This window comes from Primulina tabacum, chromosome 14, assembly GCF_025594145.1.
Source record: "Primulina tabacum isolate GXHZ01 chromosome 14, ASM2559414v2, whole genome shotgun sequence".
Taxonomy (NCBI): Eukaryota; Viridiplantae; Streptophyta; class Magnoliopsida; order Lamiales; family Gesneriaceae; genus Primulina; species Primulina tabacum.
In genome coordinates, this window is record NC_134563.1 from 35,921,099 (window position 1) to 35,942,048 (window position 20,950).

General features: G+C 34.2%; 2 protein-coding genes across 2 annotated transcripts; one reads left to right on the top strand and one right to left on the bottom strand.

Annotated features, from left to right (window-relative positions):
• The first annotated feature begins 4,623 nt into the window (after positions 1-4,623).
• LOC142525319 (sm-like protein LSM3A) lies at positions 4,624-7,164 on the top strand. Its single transcript, XM_075629579.1, has 3 exons — positions 4,624-4,859; positions 5,905-6,000; positions 6,897-7,164. Exons 1-3 carry the CDS (start codon positions 4,743-4,745, stop codon positions 6,975-6,977), a joined length of 294 nt encoding a protein of 97 aa, XP_075485694.1. The 5' UTR covers positions 4,624-4,742; the 3' UTR covers positions 6,978-7,164.
• A 417-nt stretch (positions 7,165-7,581) lies between these two features.
• On the bottom strand, positions 7,582-19,709 carry LOC142524691 (exocyst complex component SEC5A-like). The gene is made up of 21 exons (XM_075628746.1): positions 19,146-19,709; positions 18,060-18,211; positions 17,881-17,975; positions 16,948-17,142; positions 16,739-16,866; positions 16,466-16,624; positions 14,898-15,002; positions 14,278-14,352; positions 13,884-14,021; positions 13,621-13,812; positions 12,169-12,294; positions 11,576-11,702; positions 11,270-11,480; positions 10,785-10,900; positions 10,427-10,661; positions 9,842-9,935; positions 9,389-9,466; positions 9,241-9,297; positions 8,870-9,019; positions 8,345-8,563; positions 7,582-8,016 (listed from the first exon to the last, which is right to left on the bottom strand). The coding sequence occupies exons 1-21, from the start codon at positions 19,518-19,520 to the stop codon at positions 7,795-7,797; spliced, it is 3,249 nt and encodes a 1,082-aa protein (XP_075484861.1). The 5' UTR covers positions 19,521-19,709; the 3' UTR covers positions 7,582-7,794.
• Between the last annotated feature and the right edge of the window lie 1,241 nt (positions 19,710-20,950).

The window sequence follows — 20,950 nt, forward strand, 5'->3', positions numbered from 1 at the left end:
AAGTTATTATATTCTAATAAGCATAAATTATCCATTTATTATTATTATTATTATTAATTATGTAAAAAATGGACCACATTTTTGTTTTCCAAATTATCTTTACGACGATATTTTTTTTTATCAAAATTGTAATTGTAATTTATTTTCAATATTATCTTCTCAAATTACACTATGAAATTTTACTGATTTTATAAATTATTATTAAATTAAAAATAAAAGAAAATATTTAATAAAAATAAATTATTATAATAATTTTAGATACACACAATTGAATTAATAATAATTTAACATGGAACTTATTTTTTGAGTACTTGATATATTTTGAGACATAATAAATTACTAATTACAGCATGGAGTAAAATAAAAGGTAAATTATTAAACTATAGGCATTAATTTGAATTCGGTAAAAAAAGAAGAAGGGTATATATAATTTTTGTAGGTCCTGAATTCCCAACTGTTACATGCTAATCACTAGTGGATCACATGGCACGACTAAATTAAGAATATGGCTGCTCTGTAAATAAATGTAAAATTGGGGCAGAAAGAATAACAAAAAGAAAAGCTTAAAAGTCAAATTACAGGAAAAAAAAAGGTAGGGAATAAAGAAATTAATCATTTATTAATAGTATTTAAAAAAAAACAATAATAATACATATAAATAAATAAAAACACTGCGCTCCACAGAAATCGTAGCACTGTACATGATTGTGCCGTACGCTATTTTATTGTAAGAGGGGAAGACAGCAAAGAAATTGATGATCCCAAAATATTAATATTTTATAATTTCATAAAGTATTATTTTATATGTTTTGAATCATGTAGATTCTTGCAATCACAATATTCATTCTTAATTTAGCTTATTGGAGTGGGGAGCGGATTAAGAGACTTTTACTGGCTTCATTTTATTATAAAAATATCGTTTCGATCATTAAATAATATGATTTAGATGATATGATATACGAATGATAAATCAAAATATATACAGATAATAAAATGATATATATATATATATTTATTTATTTGGGTAGGTCTTTTGTGAGACGGTCTCACGAATATTTATCTGTGAGAAGGGTCAACCCTACCGATATTCACAATAAAAAGTAATATTTTTTCATTGATGATCCAAATAAGATATCAGTTTCACAAAATTCGTCCCGCGAGACCGTCTCACACAAGTTTTTGCCTTATTTATAAACTTGAGTAGAAAATTGGATTGGATTAAACAAATCAATAGAATATAATTATTTTCCGGGAAAAAAATATTCATGCAATATATTTTAAGAATAGAAATTATATGCATTTAGAAATATAGGTTAAGTTGATCAATTAATGTCCTTTGATTATTAAGAAAGTTGAACGCTATAAATGTAAAACTAAAAAATGATTGATGGAGGTGGGACATTTAAAAAATGGGCAGTACCTATGTTAATTAATTAATAGTATTTTTTACATTATTATATTATGTAAATTGACGATATCAACAGAGTATAACTCGTTTGATTCAATCTCAGTTAATACACACACACACACACACACACACACACACACAGAGTTCATTTTTTATTTTTGGAAATGGGGATTCATTAATTAATTAATGAATAAATAATAGAGTTTGTGAGATGTACCAATATGAGTTGTCTGGATCTAAAAATAATTGGTGGCCCTTTGTAGAAAAAGTTACATGTACACAAAGGCTTAATTGAACATGGTAGGCATGTGAATATAGACATAAATCATGTGTCATCCATGTGGATTTACCCTTTCATTTTATCTGGCATCAGCTAAGCAACAACCAATTGGATTCTTCCATCCTTTTATTTATTTATTTATTTATTTCCCTTTTTCCTACTTCATTTCCCAATCATAATATCAACTCCATAACCCTTTTTTTTTCTCGACATTTTCCCCCATAGAATCAAAAAGAAGATCAAATGTGACATGGTATTTGATTTCCGAACAGATATAAAAACACGATATTTTCGAAAAATGTAATTTTTTCTATATATGGACGAGTTTATTAATGTCTACGGTGTGATTAGGAAAGGAAGCATGTGGTGACTTAATTTTACACTTAAGTGGCAATATGAAGAGGAAGCTTTTACTTGACACACATGCATAAATGACAAATTTGAAATTAGAGAGTTAATACAAAAACATGGGGGCATGTGAAGCCTGCATTATCATCATGTAAACCACATGGGTTTTAATTGATTTAGGTTATAGCACTACCATTAATCAATAATTTCTAGCAAATTTGATGGATCAAAAAAGTCGTTTATATATTGATTTATCGTCTCTATATAAACGTTATATATATATATATATATATACACGAATTTGTTATCCTGCACACCTGGTGTGCAGGGTATCATGAGCACCGTCTACGTAGCGGTGCATGATTGGTCAGCCTTTTTTAAAAAAAACAAAACAAAAAATTTTGTGTGGTTGTGGGCGTGCCACGTAGGCAGACGCCCACAGGTGTGCAGGAAAAGAGTGTGCAGGGTATCATTGCTTATATATATATATATATATATAAATGAAAATGTTTACATTCAAAAAATTCAAAAAGAAGGAAAGGGAGCGCAGACGTGTTAGAGACAAGAAAACCCCACAAGGAGTAAGGAACAAAGTGAAATTCAATAATAAAATAAAGAAAAACAGTGCGGTAACTCTACTTTTCAACTAATGAAAACGATGAGTGCTCTCAAAACGGTCACTGTTTTGGGCCCCTCATGGGCCAATGTTGAGCACTCCAAAAGCCCAATTTCAGCACTATGTAGATCCCTCATGTGCAGACCACCCCAATGGATGACAGAAATTTAAGCATATATACATATAAAATATATATGTGTTACCATTCGGATTCTCTATTTTCTATGAAATAAAATAAATATTACCTTTCTTACTCATGTCATATTAAATGATGTGAGCCACTTTTTTGAATAAGTTCGTTTTAAAATTCTTTCAAAAGCATTTCTTTATTTCGCAATAATTATTATTACTATTATCATCGAACATTCAAAATTTGAAAAATTGCAAATAACAATTGAAAAGACGGATATGGAATAATCGCAATAGTTCATATAAACATTATATCACATAACAATTTAATATTCGTTATTAAACTTATAACATCAAGTGTTGTAACGTTACATTGACAACATATTTCTACACTCAATCATGACAGTTTATATGACTAAATATGGTAAGTCTAGATATAACTCAAACAACAAAGACCTCGTTAAAAATCATTTTTTTTTAAAAAAATTAATACGACGATTTTTTAAAAAAATTTAATACGACTCACATGTCTATTAGATATAAGTTTCATCACATCCAATAAATATGTAAGACCTCGACATAAATCACATAGGTGACATCAAAGGTTTTCATCACACACACACACACACACACACATATATACACAAAAACTTGCGTGAGACGATCTCACGGATCGTATTTTGTGAGACATATATCTTATTTGGGTCATCTATGAAAAAATATTACTTTTTATGCTAAGAGTATTACTTTTTATTGTGAATATCAGTAGGGTTGACCCGTCTCACAGATAAAGATTCGTGAGACCATCTCACATGAGATCTACTCATATATATCTATACTATATTATTAAGTGTGAGGACATGATAATAACTACCTAGAGAGGACACCAAATTTTTTTTCAATTTTACCCTTATATGATACTAATATTACACTTTTGTTTTTTGTTTGTTTTTTAAATTTCAACACACACTTTTATTTTTATTTTTTTTATTTCAACCATTCAAATATCAATTTAGTCCCTCCATAATTTATCAAATTTCACTTTAGTGCCATCGATAATGATAAAAAAGATGTAGAGTAACTAGTATATATATAAATATATATAATGAAAAAAGCAATTCAATTTATTAATTGCATAGCCAGCTTGCAATCAGCATGTGGATTCAATGAAAGTGGTATACTATTCATGCCAGTGACAAGTAGTCAAACAGCAAATTTAAAGAAAATGGAATCATCGCCAAAATTAAGTGGGCACAGATTTTGTGAACGGAAAGGAGGGTTTAAAATTTGAACTCGGCCAAACCTATCAGTAGAATATCAACTCGGGCCAGTCTTTTTTTCGCCCTAGTGAATGAAATTATGAAACATGATATGTTACGAAGAGAATAATATAATAAATTATTGATACTTTTAGAAAGACCTAAAAGGGGGTTTTTTTTTTTAAAAAAAAATGCTAAATGCTTCTTGTCTTTGGCACTAGAAAGAATATACCTAAATGCGATTTTTATTTTGGATTTCGTGTTTCTGTCGATATCAAAATAAAAAAATCCAAATTACTATACATCTGTTCTATTTTATCAAAGTTAAGGACATGATAATAATTACCTAGAAAGGACACCAATTTTTTTTTCCAACTTTACCCTTATTTGATTCTAATATTACACTTTTTTTTTTAAAATTTTAACAATTCAAATATCAATTTAGTTCATCCATAATTTGTCAAATTTTACTTTAGTCCACCGATAATGCTAAAAAAAACTGTACACACACGTATCGCGTGTGCAGAGTAATTATTATAAATAAAACCTTAATAAATTTATAAAACTTCTAAAATTGCAATTTTCACAGTGCAAAAGTAATAAAGGAATCGCGTTTTGTGAGTTTGGTCGTAAGTGTGGCAAACGATTTATGGGCTTTGAAAAACGTAAGGCGAAGGCGAGCAAATAGCAAATCGGAGAAAAATGGGGAGCGAAGAGGAGATTACAGTGAAGGAGCCTTTGGACCTCATTCGTCTCAGTCTCGACGAGCGCATATACGTCAAACTTCGCCACGATCGCGAGCTTCGCGGCAAGCTTCATGTTTGTGCTCTTCGCTTTTACTATATGTATGCTGCAATTTTACGTGGATTGGTGTGCTTATTATCTTTTTTTGGAGTTCATTGGTTCGAAATAAGAAATTTTTGTTCTAATTTATAGCTGGATTTTTTATTCATCCTTTGGATATGAGGGGATTAGGGGAAATTTGCGAGACCAGATGTGCAGTTGATGGGTTTCTGTTGAACCTTTCTGTTAGGTTATGTATTATGTTGATTTTATTATTAGAATTTTGGCCCGAGTTTTCTTTTCGGATCAATTTTTTTGCTGTTAAAGATACACTATCCTTTAATAATATTTTTGGGCTCAACTTGACGGGATTAACGATTTTTGCAAAATTTCAAGGATTAATTGGCAAGGGATTTAGGTCAAAATGAAATTTTTGGCTGACTGCCGCAAACTTCAGCTTGTAAATTCGTAGTTTTTCTGTAATGGTTTATCTCTTGCGAACTCCGGGACAGACGAATATGTATGGGCCAAAAAGGGAAAAAAAAGATTTCTAGAAACAACCACATTTTGCAGCACATATATGCATCTTCCGGATGAGAGAAGGCGGTCCAGAGTGATACCTGGACAGCAGAGCCTCTTTTATGTTGGAGCAATGGGGAGCTTTATTCTCGAGTCCTAGCCATGACCTCATGAGCACCAAAAGCATGAGGTTGAGAAGATCCGATGTTAAAACTAGGAGGAGCCAATGTCGTATGTATGTTTCTAGTCTGACTTTGCTAGCGATGCAAAACTTGGTTGTTGAACGGTTGGTTTCAGATTGACTTTTGTTTTGTTATGAAGAAGTAACTTAATATAGTTAAAAAACCATGGCATATGCCAGTCTTGTGGCCCAAGTATGAGTACCTCTTCAATGATCCTGGCATGAGTACCTGGTATAGTTAAATATCTATGTAGCAATCTTTCTTAGTTTTGGTTTTATTCCTCCAGTTCTTTTAACAATTTAACATGGATTTCATGTTTTGTACTTTAAGCATACTGGAAAAAACTTCTTACTTACTCAATTGTGATGAAAATTTGGCAGGCCTATGATCAGCATTTAAATATGATTCTGGGAGATGTGGAAGAGATTGTTACTACTGTCGAGATCGATGATGAAACATACGAGGAAATTGTGAGGGTAAGCAATGATGACTTGCTTTTTTGACTCTTTTTGTTTTCAATTTTTTTTATAGTCAGCGTATGAAGAAATCGGCCACTGCATACTAAGCATGCGTTGTCTTGGATAATAGTTCCGGTAGCCCGTGATTAATTTTCCTCCAGGACATTTTGATTTGTCCAGAAGACATAAATTTAGAAATTCTATTGTACCTCACTCTGGATCAATTAATATTATCTTTTTTCGTATTTAGTAGTAAAAATTTTTGACTGCCCTTGAAGAAAAAGTATAGTCGAATCTGTTAGATGTCTCACATCGGTTGAATAAAAATACCTGAGAGTTGTATATATGGTCTTGGACAATCCTCTCCCCTTGAACTAGCTTTTGGGGTTGAGTTAGGTCCAAGTTTCAATCTTAACATGGTATCAGAGCCATGTTTTACCATTATGTGTTGGACTGTCCATATTTGGGTCACCCGTTCTGCCCATAATTAGGTCATTTGTAAACTTCACGCTCCAGATGTTCATTCCTGGGCGTGAGGGGGGTGTGTTAGTTGTTCCACATCGGTTGAATAAAAATACCTGGGAGTTGTATATATGGTCTTGGACAATCATCTCTTCTTGAGCTAGTTTTTGGGGTTGATTTAGGTCCAAGTTCCAATCTTAACATGGTAAGAATCAAATATCACATATGTTCACTTAATATATTTGGAAGGATGAAATTAAGGTTTAAAAGTTAATGGAACCAATTAGGCCAAAGACATGGTAATTTAGTTTTGGATTTCGTTCTTGTCTCGTGGCGCCACATGTTATTCGGAAGGTTTAATGATGCGTATTCATCAAACGCGATGCAGTTTATGTTCTAGTTTTGTAAACTGATTTGCGTGTATCTAATTTCAACTTTGATTGTCCTTGCAGACAACCAGGCGTATGGTACCATTTCTATTTGTCAGAGGAGATGGTGTCATTTTGGTTTCACCTCCATTGCGAACAGCCTGATTCAGAGAAGATCAAGTGACTGCACTTTAACGCTTTGAAGGAACAGTTATTTTGTGCAACCTTGAATCGACAAATTTCTCATGTACACTATAAAAATTGGTTCAACTTCGTGAGTTGCATAGTGATTTCTGTGTGAGAAATTGCTTCAGATATAATCATCCATGAATCTATACCTCAATTTCTAGAAGTCTTTTTTTTTTCTACACGAGAAGTTCGAACGTGCGTTTCTGTTCAATAGGGAAGTGGACTGCTTGATGGCTCGAGTTTTAAATTCATTTGCATGATTATTCTGTTTCAATTTTATGAAAAATATTAAATAAAGTTTTACGTGATCTTGTATGCTCATTAAAAACTAAACTACCGAAAAATAATTTCAAATACATCTTTCAAAATCTTGGACCCAAATTTTTGAAGGTTGTAAAGAAAAAAGGCCAAACATCTTGCTATTATTATTACTATTATCCACATGACAGTTCTAAACCACCCAAATTCATTTTAAATTAAGTCATTTTAGATACCAAATACACTACTATTATCTTACCAAAGCTCAGAACTTAAACGCTCTATCGGATTCGATACGAGGACTTCGGATGAAAGTAAGATCTACCGCAATGAAACGTATTATTTTCAAAATACAAAAGAGTGAGATTCCCGTGTTAAAAACAAGCTAATCCAAACACTTTTAAAAATTCGTCTCAAAACACGATGCTTATACACAATAATCACTACGCGGAAACACACTAACTTATTTTTCCAAAAAGAATATAATACTAAAATACAACAAATCACAAAAAAAGGGGAGGATTAGTAAAAAAATTCATCTACGCCTTTGCCTGGAGAAACTGGGGGAATTAAAAGACCGCGTGCCTCTAAAATTTCTGCTGGGTGAATCCATTGACCCTCTAAAAGAGGCGTACGCTGCTTTTGCTGATTCTGGGACTGAGTCTAATGGAAGCGCCTCCACAAAACATGCTGTGTTAATTCTTGTCCTTTCAAGTTCAGCTTGAAGTAGCTCTGAGCTGTACTGCTGGGCAAGAGTCTGAGCGAACAAAAAATGTCAAAATTTCAAGTGAAAATTCTTCCATGCACTCTGAATATCCTATAAACATGATTATCACCATCGCTCCAGGAGTTTGGATGACCTCCAATAAGGGAAATATTTTGTACACTCAATATTGACATAGTCCACGTCAAGTTGTCTATGATTACCTAGTCTAGTGTAACTTTATTTTGGGATGATCGAGGAATGAGTGGAGGAAAAGAATTAATATATTTTTGGCGTTGAAGTTACACAAAGAATATTGGAAAATGGTTTTAAATGGGGACAAATGCTTGAAATTTTATAGAAATAGATAAGAAAATCTTACAATCAAGTCATCTGGTGATATAGACGACCCCGACTGTCTATCATCTGAAAGCATGACATCATCGCTCCCACGTGTAGGGCGGCGCTGATGGCTCGGAGTATCTATTGACTCTTGTACGGTTTCTGTCGCCTTCTCCAATAAAACCCCTTGTAATGACTTGAGAGAGTCCCTTGCATCATGTGTGAAGTAAGGGTTCAACACAGTTTCGAAGTATTCAAGCTGCAAAACAATCAGCCTAACTGTCTTAAAAATAGATAAATGAACAAAACATTGAACAGCCTAACCATATCATGAGCATTCAATAATTAATTTCAGCACAAGCCACAGAGTTTTGCCAAATGGGATTGTTACAAAAACTAGTTTTGATCTTACCATAGTTTCAGAATATCATTTTTCACAAATCAACTCCAGCATGAGTTCATTGTAGTGAAGGCATTTGAAAAAGCAGACCCAGTAGAACTCTGGAAAAATATAATGAACATTGGCTCTTTAAAAAAAAAGAAAGTTGAAAACAATAAGACTTGCCTCAAGCATGAGTTGACAAAATCCATTTGTGTCTAATGCCCTGAGATCTTTGGATTTTTTTTCATTAAAAAGACCAAGGAATATGTCAATCAGGCCTTCGACGAGAATACCAAGAGTTTTATCCAACAAAGGCTTACAGCCTGCAAAAACCTGCATGTAGAATAGACTTGTTTATTTAAAAGTTTAAAAAGTAAAATCCACATAAAAGAGTTGGAACTTTATTCTTACAGAAGAAAATTAAATGGAGTTGATGCATATATGCATTTAATAAAATAAATTGGAAAAAAGAAATCTGATACAATGCCACAATGATAAGATTTGGAGAACTCTTTTCTCGTCAGGAGATTCTATGCATGAGGTGGGATAAGTACCTCAGCATGCACGGATACTAAAGTATGGAGTAGCTCAACAGTTGCATCTCGAACTCCCTGCAACACAATTTTTTTTAATCATTGAAAATATAGCCAACTACAGTACAAAGTTCTGCAGTAAATGAATAAAAGGAAAATTGATCCTCACTTTAACGGCAGGTGCTGCTGCCCATTGAACTCCAGCATCCAACAAGTAATTTACAGCAGCTGCTCTAATCAAAGTCGTCTGTGACAATGATAACGTAAGCAATAAAGAAATAAATTACACCTGAGTAAAGAGAAATTTCAACCCAACTCTAAAAGTCACATGTTAAAATAGCATAAAGTGAAATGCAGAATTTCAAACCCAACCTCAAAACCTAAGTTACAGGTTTACCAAGCTAAATCAAAGTCAGATTAGAAAACACTGCATCTTCGGTAAAAAAACAAATAATAACAACCACAGAAAATCCTGCATTCGCGACATCAATATATGAAACAGTTACTAACTTTTGTGGGAAAATTTCTATATCAGAAAACCAGTAAGATTTTTCATGAACATCAATGTGAATCAATGAAGAAAATATATCTAAGATCAACTAAAAAGAAGCTATTACCATACCTTTGCAAGAGTGTATTGTGCAAGGACCTTCTCCTCGAGGCCAGAGAAAGACATAACCAAATCTTGCATGTCCCTTTCGTCTTCAACTTTGGCCCTGGATTGGCAAACAAAACAAGCAATTGCAACATCAACGTCCGGAACACACAATTTTTTTTGCTCAAGACAGACTCATTCCAAAATCAAGATCAGTTAACCCTAGTATTGTGGGGAATCATGGAATTATCTTCTTAAAATGGCGGAATTTGGATTCAGGAAAGATTATAAGACTATTATGGCTTCTCATTTGTGACATCCTATTTTTCACATCGAAGCTTAGTCAGTGGAAAAATGCCCATAGCATAAGTGGTGGTAGTACACGGAATTTGAGTCACGTCTATTGGGAGAAGAACATTTATTCAATGAGTCAATGGTAACTATGGATTTGTTTCTACAAAACATAGGGAAATTTCATAACGAAGCAAAAGTAGCCCTTAATGGTTTCCAAAGAAGAAAAAAATGCTTCACTAAATACAAGGGATATCAGTACTTCAAAGCTAGACATAACGTAACATGTTCAACACACATTAAACATGACTCTCTGCCTACCTTGACTGCAGCCAAATATGCTTGTATTTTCCATACAACTCACGGGTAAGTTCATCTTTGCAGTATCCAATATTGCTCAGGACCATTAGCAGCTGTTGATGTGGATCAACAATACTTCCTGGTAGAGGTTCCGATGATTTTTCCACCGGTTCATAATAATATCCATTTTGGAAGCGTGGACTTTCAATGTTTGACCTATTCTGTGTAAGCCCAGACCCAATGCGCTCCAAGTGACCTGGTTAATGAGTCACCGATAGATAATTGTTAGAACCACAATCTCTTACTCCGTTCGCCTAAGGTGCAATATCATAAGATAACTGAATAAGATAAGAAACAGAAAACGTCCATCATTCAATACCAGCAAAATCCAGCAAACAATTCAAAAAGGCAAGTCTAACTGATTCTTGAATTTCTTGAAGCTGTGCAAAAATATCTTCTGATTTTGTCGATTCACTTTTCAAAGAATGAAACATCCTGAGAAAAAAATTGGTCAGCTGACATAGATAACAAACTCCAAACCTACATCCTTGAGAGAGTGTAACTGAAAGACAAATCAATATTTCTAAACTATTGTACATATTTAAGTGCACAACTCATGAAATTTCCATCAAAGAAACTATCAAGACTGCTAAGGAGGATGCCATAAGGTGTCACATAACAAGCTGCAAATTAACTATAGCTGTCGGCCCAAGTAGAAACTGTGGAACCTATGCTCACACAAACACCATAAAAGTCATGCCCAAGCAGTCCATGTGATGTGAGGTGTATATTTTTATCCTCAGACCCGTTTTCTAGTGCTTTTTTTGTACAATCTATGAACCTAGCTAAAATTTAGGAACTCACACGTTGATCTGATCCATTGCTGAGATCATGATTGTACGGAATGTGAGAGGTAAAGACGAGATCGAATATGGTGACTTGTTTCTTTCTAAAATAGAAACTGGGACCCAAGATTCATCTTTTGATATCTCTTCCGTAGAAGTCCGCATCCATGAACAAATCCTCATCACAAAAATTTTAGAGATCTCAGACTCAAGTGTTCTCAATACTGTCACTGAAACCATGAAAAAATGCATTCAAAACATACATAAAGGAAAAAAAAAATCAACTCCCAAAACATTTTTCTTCCATTCAGTCTCTAAAATGTACCAGCAACTGGAGGTGCTGAATCTTTTGATTCGAAGACTTGGCTTGCTCTGGAAATCTCCTTCATGGCATCACTCATATAAGGACTGAGCATAGTGGATTCTTCAAGATCACGAAATGTTCCATGAACCTATGCAAGAAACTTTTATGAATCACCAATGTTGGCTGTAGCTCAGTAGAACACATTGAAGCATTGAACTATTTACAAAAGCCGATCATAATTGCAATTATTCTAAGCTATCCCAGACTTTCGACAAATTTGTCAATGCATATTTTCAGACCTACCCAGTTACATAAGAAAAAATCAGTTTCCATGTTTTGCTAGAAATAGCGAGTCTAGTCCAGTTGCATATGGATCAAACTTACAGTGTTCAGCGGGATAAAATATAGGGTTTGGATTTGGAAATCCATGAATAACAGATCCTAGTTTCATTATAGTGTTTGGAGGAAAATGAAATATAAACTAGAAAGAGGTATATTGGGAAAAGACCTAGCTCCTAGTCATCCCAAAATGTACACTGCTCTCAAATGGCATTTCTGAATTTTTAATCCTCAGTCTAATTTCGAAGTATTCATGTACAAGAAATGCCACTTACCTTAGATTCATATGCTGATAGGGTATTATGTATCAACCCAGAAACTTCATCAAGGGAATCTCCCACTTTATCCTCAGCTTTAATCAAAGAATTATTCATAGCTGCATCAGCTGCTACTTGGGAAGACTGCCGAAAGAAATATGTTAATATTCCAAAAAAGAACATTCAGAAAGACAATACCAGTGATATGAAATCTCAAAGATCACTACAAATTGAGAAATGAAAAGAATTCCAGAAGCCCGAGAAAAGAAATACAATCATAACATTTGGCACAAGAAAATATCAAATTTCCCATAAAGGGGACAACAAGAACCTGTAACTGTAAATAAAAGCTCAAAATAAGTACATAAAGTTGTAAGACAACCAAGTTTCTAAAGAGGGCCTACGAAAAGCCATAACTAAAGGTTATTAATTCAAATTTCAATCATCATCTTCAGCTTTCCAGAGTCCCGAGATCATTTTGGAGGGACATTAATAAAAAATTGCTGCTAAATAGAATGTTCTTATGACTCAAACATTCAGGCATACTAATGGACCAGTTCTAAGAAATTTTTTCCCTCCCTATCATCCAGGGTCTAATCGAGCGTGTTATTTTCTTTTATGGAGATCCAAGCAGCTGTTTTGGATTTAACCCTAAATATAAGAATGTTCCATTGTTGTACATACATACTGTATCAGGTATTTTAAATACAATGAAAGTACAGCTGGATTAGCAAACAATACCACAATGAGAAGAGTAACATCCAGTAGAAAGTTCATTAAAATGTCCACATTCAGAACCCAAGCTCAGGTAGTCATATATCGTGCAAAATGACAGGCATAAACTTTATTGTGAAAATCTATTGAGGTTTTTATAGACGTTCCATTTATTTTGTCCCAAAACAAAAACAACATGAAAGGTAGATCTTAACTTCACCTTTATCATTACATCTTCACATAAGAATACAAATTTGAAATTAACACAACGTTTTCTCTTTATTCTCTAACTATTTAACCTTCTGAGTTTGATTCAAGGCAAATAAGAAAAATAAAAGTTGAATCTCACTTCCAACATAAAATTGATGCCATAAGATCTTGAACGAATGATCATTTTTCTTCAAAAGTACACATTTATTTTGCTTCTCTGTCTTTATCACATGAAACCAAATAATCTGTCAAAAAGCCCATTATTTAGCTGCATCAATCCTTTTCATTAAGAGCCATTTGTAATTCAGTTTCTCAAACTTAAACGCAAATTAGCCAGATGAAGCTCCAAACAAGGAGCTAAGAACGTGATTATGACAGGGTTAGAGAATTTCCAAGTGTTCCTGCAGATCATTGCTGACTTGAAATGTAAAATGATCACTGATTCACCACCCAAGTACCTATGATTTTCTGAGTGTGCCAATGGCGAGGACTATAATTTTATTATGGAAATCAGCCAGTCTAATATGACGAGCTTGGCAAATATACCTTGGCAAATTTTCCACTGGAAACAGAAAGTGCCACTTTCCAAAACGCGGGTACATGATGGACAAGTACAGCAGTTAACTGGCCAATATATCTTCCCCTAAGAGCATTGAATTCTTCACCAGTAGTTTCAACCGGATACAGATCTCCAGTTAGATGAGAGTTCACTGAAGCCAGTGTGTAATCCACAGATGACTGCAGTTGTACAAGAAGATTTAGAATGATCATTGATTATTAAGTCAACCATCTTGTGAAAAAGCACTAACAGATTGACTTATATCTTGCTGAATTTGCCTCCATTTTGCATCAGACAATGCCTTTTCCCTTATCTCATTCTGAAAGTTTTCCATTCGTGTTTCATGATCCAAAGTACATTTCTCAAGTAAACCTCTAATTCTGCGGTTCTGTCAAAACCAACATCAAGAATTCAGTAATTAAGATATCAGTTAATACAGAAGCAGTTGGTTGAACAGAGTTTAGGAACACAGGAAAGCAAGAAGTTCTTGTGACATTGAAAAACTGTAATATGGTCACGAAATGTAAAAATTTTCAAATGAATGGAATCAAGCATCCATCAATTATATATCATGGACAGCAAATATGAGATATGAAGTTATAAATCAGTTGAGATGACTGATCATGCTGCAAATTAATTCTCACCTGTATGTTCAAGTAATACTTAATTGGATCTGACTCAGGTTCAAGCTCCAACAGGAGCCTAACGGTATTTTCAAGCTGCATGAAAGGCCAAAAATACTAATTAGCAATTGGACAGGTTAAACAATAAAAATATGAAGGTTACATGCTTTATCCAAATATTTTCTAGTCTCATTTGTTGGTTTCTATGGGATTTAAAAAAGCTGCAGAATGTGGTGTTGAAAACTTAGTAGGTTGCATTCACCTATAATAACATCCAATCCACAACCACAAGAACTCATTTTGCAATATTCAATTTTGTGTACTGTGATTTAGCATGGCTTGATGAGTATGAGTGTCTCCATTTCATTGGACCTACCTATTTCCTTTTGATTTGAGCACAAATTACTGTTGTCATTCTTCTGACTATTTGATAAAAGCAGCTATGAAGAAAGGTCTATTAGAATATTGTTTGATTAACAAAGTTTCCAGGAGCGAAGAAGCAAGATGACCAACCAATGTAAATTATTCTTGGATAAGAGCAACACCATATACACCATCTGTACCAGTGTAACAGAATGATACAGTAAAGTGTAAAATTTGGCATCCAAAATATATCCTTTAGCGTAGATAACACTTCTTACATTTGTTAGGTCGATATTAGGATCTTCCATGGACTTGTAAAGCATGCCTTTGAACTCAAGCATGACTTTATCAACCTCCTCAAGAACACGTTTCAGAATTCCCACCTGAGAGTTGGGAGAGGAAAAGTGCTTGTTTAAATGAGATAATTAAAAGCAACATAAGGCCTTAAATATTTATGTGCAGTTGAACAAATAATTTGAAAAAACATTATAATAATTTCAATCATCAATACTACTACATCCTTCTCTAGGAAACAATTGAAATGCCCCAATCACAGAAAATACCATAATCACTAAAACTAAGTTACATTCATGCAATGTCACAATATGATTAGAAACAGTTGAGAGAAGAAATAGAACATATAAAAGCCCGACAGCAGCATAAATCAGTCAAGCAAAATATAGACGTTGTATTTAACGTGAAATGAAAGTAAAATTAGCATTGAACAGTACCAGGCTTTGACCTGGGAAAAAAATCAGTGTATTATTCACATGAACAACTTTCATTTTTGGGAATTTAACGTTAAAGTTTGCATCAAAATGATATGCGTCGAGGAGGAAAATGCCTAGGTAGACAAAGAAATCCAGCAATGGCAACAACAATAATCAACATATTTTGCTCGGTAAGCCAGATGACAGCTTTTTACAAGGAATTTTTTGCATACAAGACCTGAGATGAACCGAGTGGAACCCATAAATACAGAAAATATCAGGCATATAGACAGAATTATCTCAGGTGGGGTTCAAGTGCTTGAATGCAGACAATTTAATGCCTCGTATCGTTGCTAAACATATGAAGAAGATATTGCACATACATTTCTGAGACCTTCAAAAGCATGGTGGGAGGTTTATGTGATTGTGAAATGCCTTCAAAATTTCAACTTAAAAAAGGCTATACATCAATTATTTGACTGGCTATAATATTTCACAATGAGTATCAGACTATGAACCCAATTATGCGCGTACCAAAGATGAAAATGTCAAAGAGGCTGGTTGGTTATATAATAATTGGTCATGGTCAAATTAAAATGAACATGGCTGAGAAAAGGTCAAATGGCAGCAACTGAAAATAATATCAGGATTAGCCGTTTAAGATGAATTGGCAAAGTTCTGACACTGGTGACAGCTGTGAGGTAGAAACAAAATGACTGGGATGTCCAAATTAACTTACCACGAAGGTATCCAGCATGATTTGATTAACTGGAGACGTATAAACTTAAATCACACAAAACAAAATGGAGACAAGAGATTCATTTTAACAAACACAATTTAGTTCAGACTGACACTTGTTGATGATACTGCTCCATGAGTACCAAGAAATAAAACAGACCAGCAATCAAAATATTGAGGCATTTACAGCTTGTCACTATCTTAAAAGCGATTACTCACAGTCATCTTCTATCTCGGACACCGAATAATCAACAAGAGAAGGATATTCAGCAACAAATACAAAACCATCGGTAAGTGAACATGGCTCACCATCTGTAGCAGCTTAATCAGTATAACGGATTTTTTTGAAGGTATATAACGGATATTAAGAAAAAGCGTAAGGCAACAAGGGACCATACATGAGAAGGTAGCACAATGGACCTTGCTTTGCGGTACTCTCTTACTGCCAAATCATACTCTCCTTTACTAATGTTGCCTCGGATTGCACTCGGAAGGTTGAATAGTGTTCTAAACCTCTGTAACATTCCCTGGACAGACCTGATCTTCTCTGCTTGGGCCTAGAATAATGTTCGTTGGGTAAAGCAGACGTATTCAGAAATGCATAATGAAGTTGTTGAACTAAAAGGCCTTTATTAATCCATGATCCGGATCCGGATCCGGATCCTACCTACCTGTCTCTCGAATAGAGGCCCAAATGCACGATTAGACAGCGAACTGACTCCTTGGATACAGTTAAATAAGCGAGTGGTTCCAGAACCTTCGGGGTCTTCTTCAATTCGTTTCAATTTTGACTCAATGTCTGTTGTAAAACTATGTCTATTAAAAATTACATGATAAAAAAGTGAAAGTGTTAAAATCTGACTTATGATGCCCAACTGACCATCAATAGTGGTTTTGCAAGAGACAAAGCAATCAAAGTTCTCTTTAACCAACTGCTTTTTCTGTTGAGTACGTCCTTTAAGATCATTCTTTAGTGAAAGAGCTCCAGATTCCAAATCTGCTGCACTAGTATCTAGGTGCACTCTTGATAAAAAAAGTTTTGCATCAAACTTCTCCGAGTAATAGTTTAGTTTCTCTGCAAAAGTGATGTAAATAATGCAGCAGTTTAAACTTAACCCGATTTGATTCAAAGGTTGCATATTTGGCATCACAGAACAAAAGTAAATAAAAAACTTTATTTTTACGAAATAAATAATAGTATCTGTGCAGTTAATAAAAGTCAAGGTTTAAAAGCACCCATTACCTCTAATAATGAACAACATAATCAATACTAAAGCCACATCACCACCTTTTATTGCAGAATAAAATAAGTAATTTGATAAAAAAAAATATGTGGCAATAAAAAAAATAATTTATACAACTACCAACCTCATGTAGACCCCAGCTTGGCATTCCGGGACCAGCTGTGTCTGTGACCAGCAATTACTTTTGAAATATACAACAAAAATAATTCATAAATCTAGATGTCTAAATATTATAATTCTTCTCCTGCAGTCTAATACAAAGTTCAACCAAAAAAAAATCTGAACTTTCAATTCAATGAAAACAAAAATGGACATGTGTCTATGCCCACATGCAAACCCTACATTTTTCCACCTGCGAACTTTTGATGGCAAGACCCACTACATAAATCCTTTTTCAGAAATTTTTTTGTTGGCATCAGAAAATGTAAAAATCTACTTCATGATAATGAAACAAGTTTATCGAAACTAATATCAAGTTACAAATTTGTTCACACCGGCAGACAAAAGTACGTCCTTGTCAGCATTAAAAGAAATTAACATAAACAGTTGCAAGGAACAAGAAGTAATACCACGAGCATTCGGATCAAGAGGTTCAACGTCGATTGAGGAAGGAACACTTGCTACATTATCACTAATTAACCTAAAGGTTTTATGGTTAATGAGCCTGTCAACATACAAGCTCGGGTTATAAGTTAATCGATAAACAGAAAGTTCAGATGAGAAAAATTACCAAATAAGAATCTTTTACCCCAGTCCTAGAGGATCCACCCATTCCATGCCTCGAGGAAGCGACTGTAAACTGCTTAGTCCTTTTTTACCCGCTGCTGATGGCTTCTTCTCGATCTTTTGAGCCGCGGAAGCAGCTCTTGTATCCCTCATTTCACGAACCCTTCGAGCCAGCTGCGAAAAAATTCCCCTAAATAAATTCCATGAATTTTCCAAGTGCAAATAGAAGGCATTTGTGTTATCACTCTTGTCACTCAGATCACCAAAACAAAATCCCAGAAAGGGAAAGCTAGATAAATGAGGAAGGGGCTACTTATTTCTGTCCTAAGATATATATGCGCACCGTGTAGAAATATTTGAATTCAGAAAAGGCAAGTGATTTTTTTAGGCAGCAGGTGTGCGGCAGGTCTTACAAGGTAACAGATTTATTTGGGATCAAAATGGGCACCCTGATTATATCAATCGATCCATCTTCATCTCAATTATGAAAAACCATGTTAAATAAAACAGATTAAGAAGGGGCGCGTCTATTGTGGAACACAAATTGTAGATATCAAAACCCCATACTTCTAGCCAAGTTCGTAGAGTAGTCTTATGGAACCCTGGCTTTCATTAACAGTGGAGGTCCCCAGGGTCGAGACCCATTAAAAACACCTTCTCCGCTACTTGTAATCAAATACAAAAACCAAAAAAAGGTCATCTAGATCCGTGCCATCAGTCATTTGCCCTATCAACTTAAATAATTGACACCTATGAATTGACGTCAAAGTTTTCTCCTATGCCCTTGGTTGCAGATAAATACTAATGATCCAGCTACTAATATGAGGGTACTCAAAGCAAAAGTTCAAATATCAATGCTTAAAAATGTGCCCTCGTCCGCTGATAGGGCATAAAACATCCACTATACTGTAAAGTACATATGTTAAGAAACCAGCAGCTTCCACTTCAACTTAAAATTCCAAACCCTAAAAATAAATAGCACAATCATGTCCGGCTATGGAAAGTATTTGTGGAACCTAAATAGGCAACATGACACAAAATTGGAATCTAATTCATTCAGAAATTAAAGCATTCAATCCAATGCAATAAATTAAATAAACACATGTACCTCAGCTTCATCAACGCGCTTCCAGCAATTCGGTTCCTCCCCGTCCCACGCTCTATCATCATCTCTCCCACTTCCGGCGCGATTCTTCGGCGCTACATATCCGCGATCATCCTCGTCTCCCGATGAAATGCTCAGCATCTCCACCTCGGAATCATCGTCCTCATCCATCGATGCCCTTCTCTGCTGATTGATCCCCTTCTTCTGCTGCGGCACCGAGTTGCCGGTAACGCCTCCTCGCTTCGCTGGAGGTTGTACGTAGCTGCGTACAGGCTTCGATTGTGACGTTTTTGGGTAATTTTGGTCGCGTTGTGCCTGCTCCTTCAGCGCCCTCTGCAACAGCGCATCCTCGTCCAAATCATCACTTCCGCTCGACATGTGAGCGGACTTCGAACAATTTGTATAGATTCAAGGATTGTATGTATATCTGGTAGAAGTATGTGGTACTGAATATCTGGAATTGGATCTCATAGGAGTCGGGAAGATCGAACAAAGTGAAATAGGAGACAAGTCGGACTGTTGAAGATGGCGTGAGCTGTGATCGTGTGTATTGCGGGAAAGGCTTACGTTTTTGTAACTTTTATATATGCGTGCCAGGTGGATTATTTCTAAATTAATGATAAATTATATTCTATTTTCTTCGTTATTTTATAGAATACAATAAAATTTTTATTGATTCTTCGAAACCATGTTTTTCAGATAGCGTGTTTTTTTTAAAATAATTTCTTTTTTCAATATTGAAAATTGATCGACAAACTTGTTTTTTATTACATTGAGATGATATGTCTTTTTTAACTTGAGCATGCCGTTTCAAATCCAAATCGTTTTCTTATTTCAAAAAGTTTATTCGTCGCACCAATAATAGATGAATTTCTTTTATGTTAGAAGAAATGAAGTTAAGATATTGAAAAGTGTTTGTTATTGAAGATAAATATAATTTCAGTATTAACTTAATTTCTTAAGATTAATTTTCCTTGTTGATATGATTTTAAATATTTAATTATGATTTTGCTTTTCTAAATAATGTGATAATTATATTAAGATTTTTGATATATAGTGACTTGGTTTAAAAAGAGTTTTTTTTTCCTAATAAAACTCTTACTTTCCATATTATCTAGATTTCCTTGTTAATAAACTTTAAGGTTATAAATAAGGAGGTGATTCATGCATAAGCATATGAATACTCTTGCACATTTCCACGACATAAACTTTAGAGAAAATAATCTACAAGGTTGCTGCTGATCGAAGAGAGCTGAATGCACGTGTTGCCGTGATTGTTGGAGACATCTGCAGACAACAACTGTGAAGTAGTTCGCTGAATATTTTTTGTTGTTGTTCCAGTTTTGACATCGTGTTTTGCTTCTTTATATAATGTTTTAATGTGATTTTTTGTTTTAGGAAGCATTTGATTTTCTCAATGTTGAGAAAATTAGTTTGATTAAAATCACCAGTGTTAGTTTTTATATAAACTCGTCGGTTTTCTAGTGATTAATTTTTGCCATGAGACACCGCACAAGTATAATACTTGTGCAAAATTTATTATGTTACATCATATATACTTAAAGTTAATTTGTGTTACAAACTTATATATTCCGCTGTATGTTGTCTGAAATGTTATAACATTTCACATAACACTTGATTTTGATAAACACATATTTACGGTCACATACGATCTTACTTGTTTTTCTGTTAAACAAAATATACCATGTACATTACAGTTATAATTTCATTTTTTAAGATAAATGCATTCAGATGGGAATGAAAAAAAAATATCCCAAGTCGAGTTTTTTTTATTAAAATAAAATAAC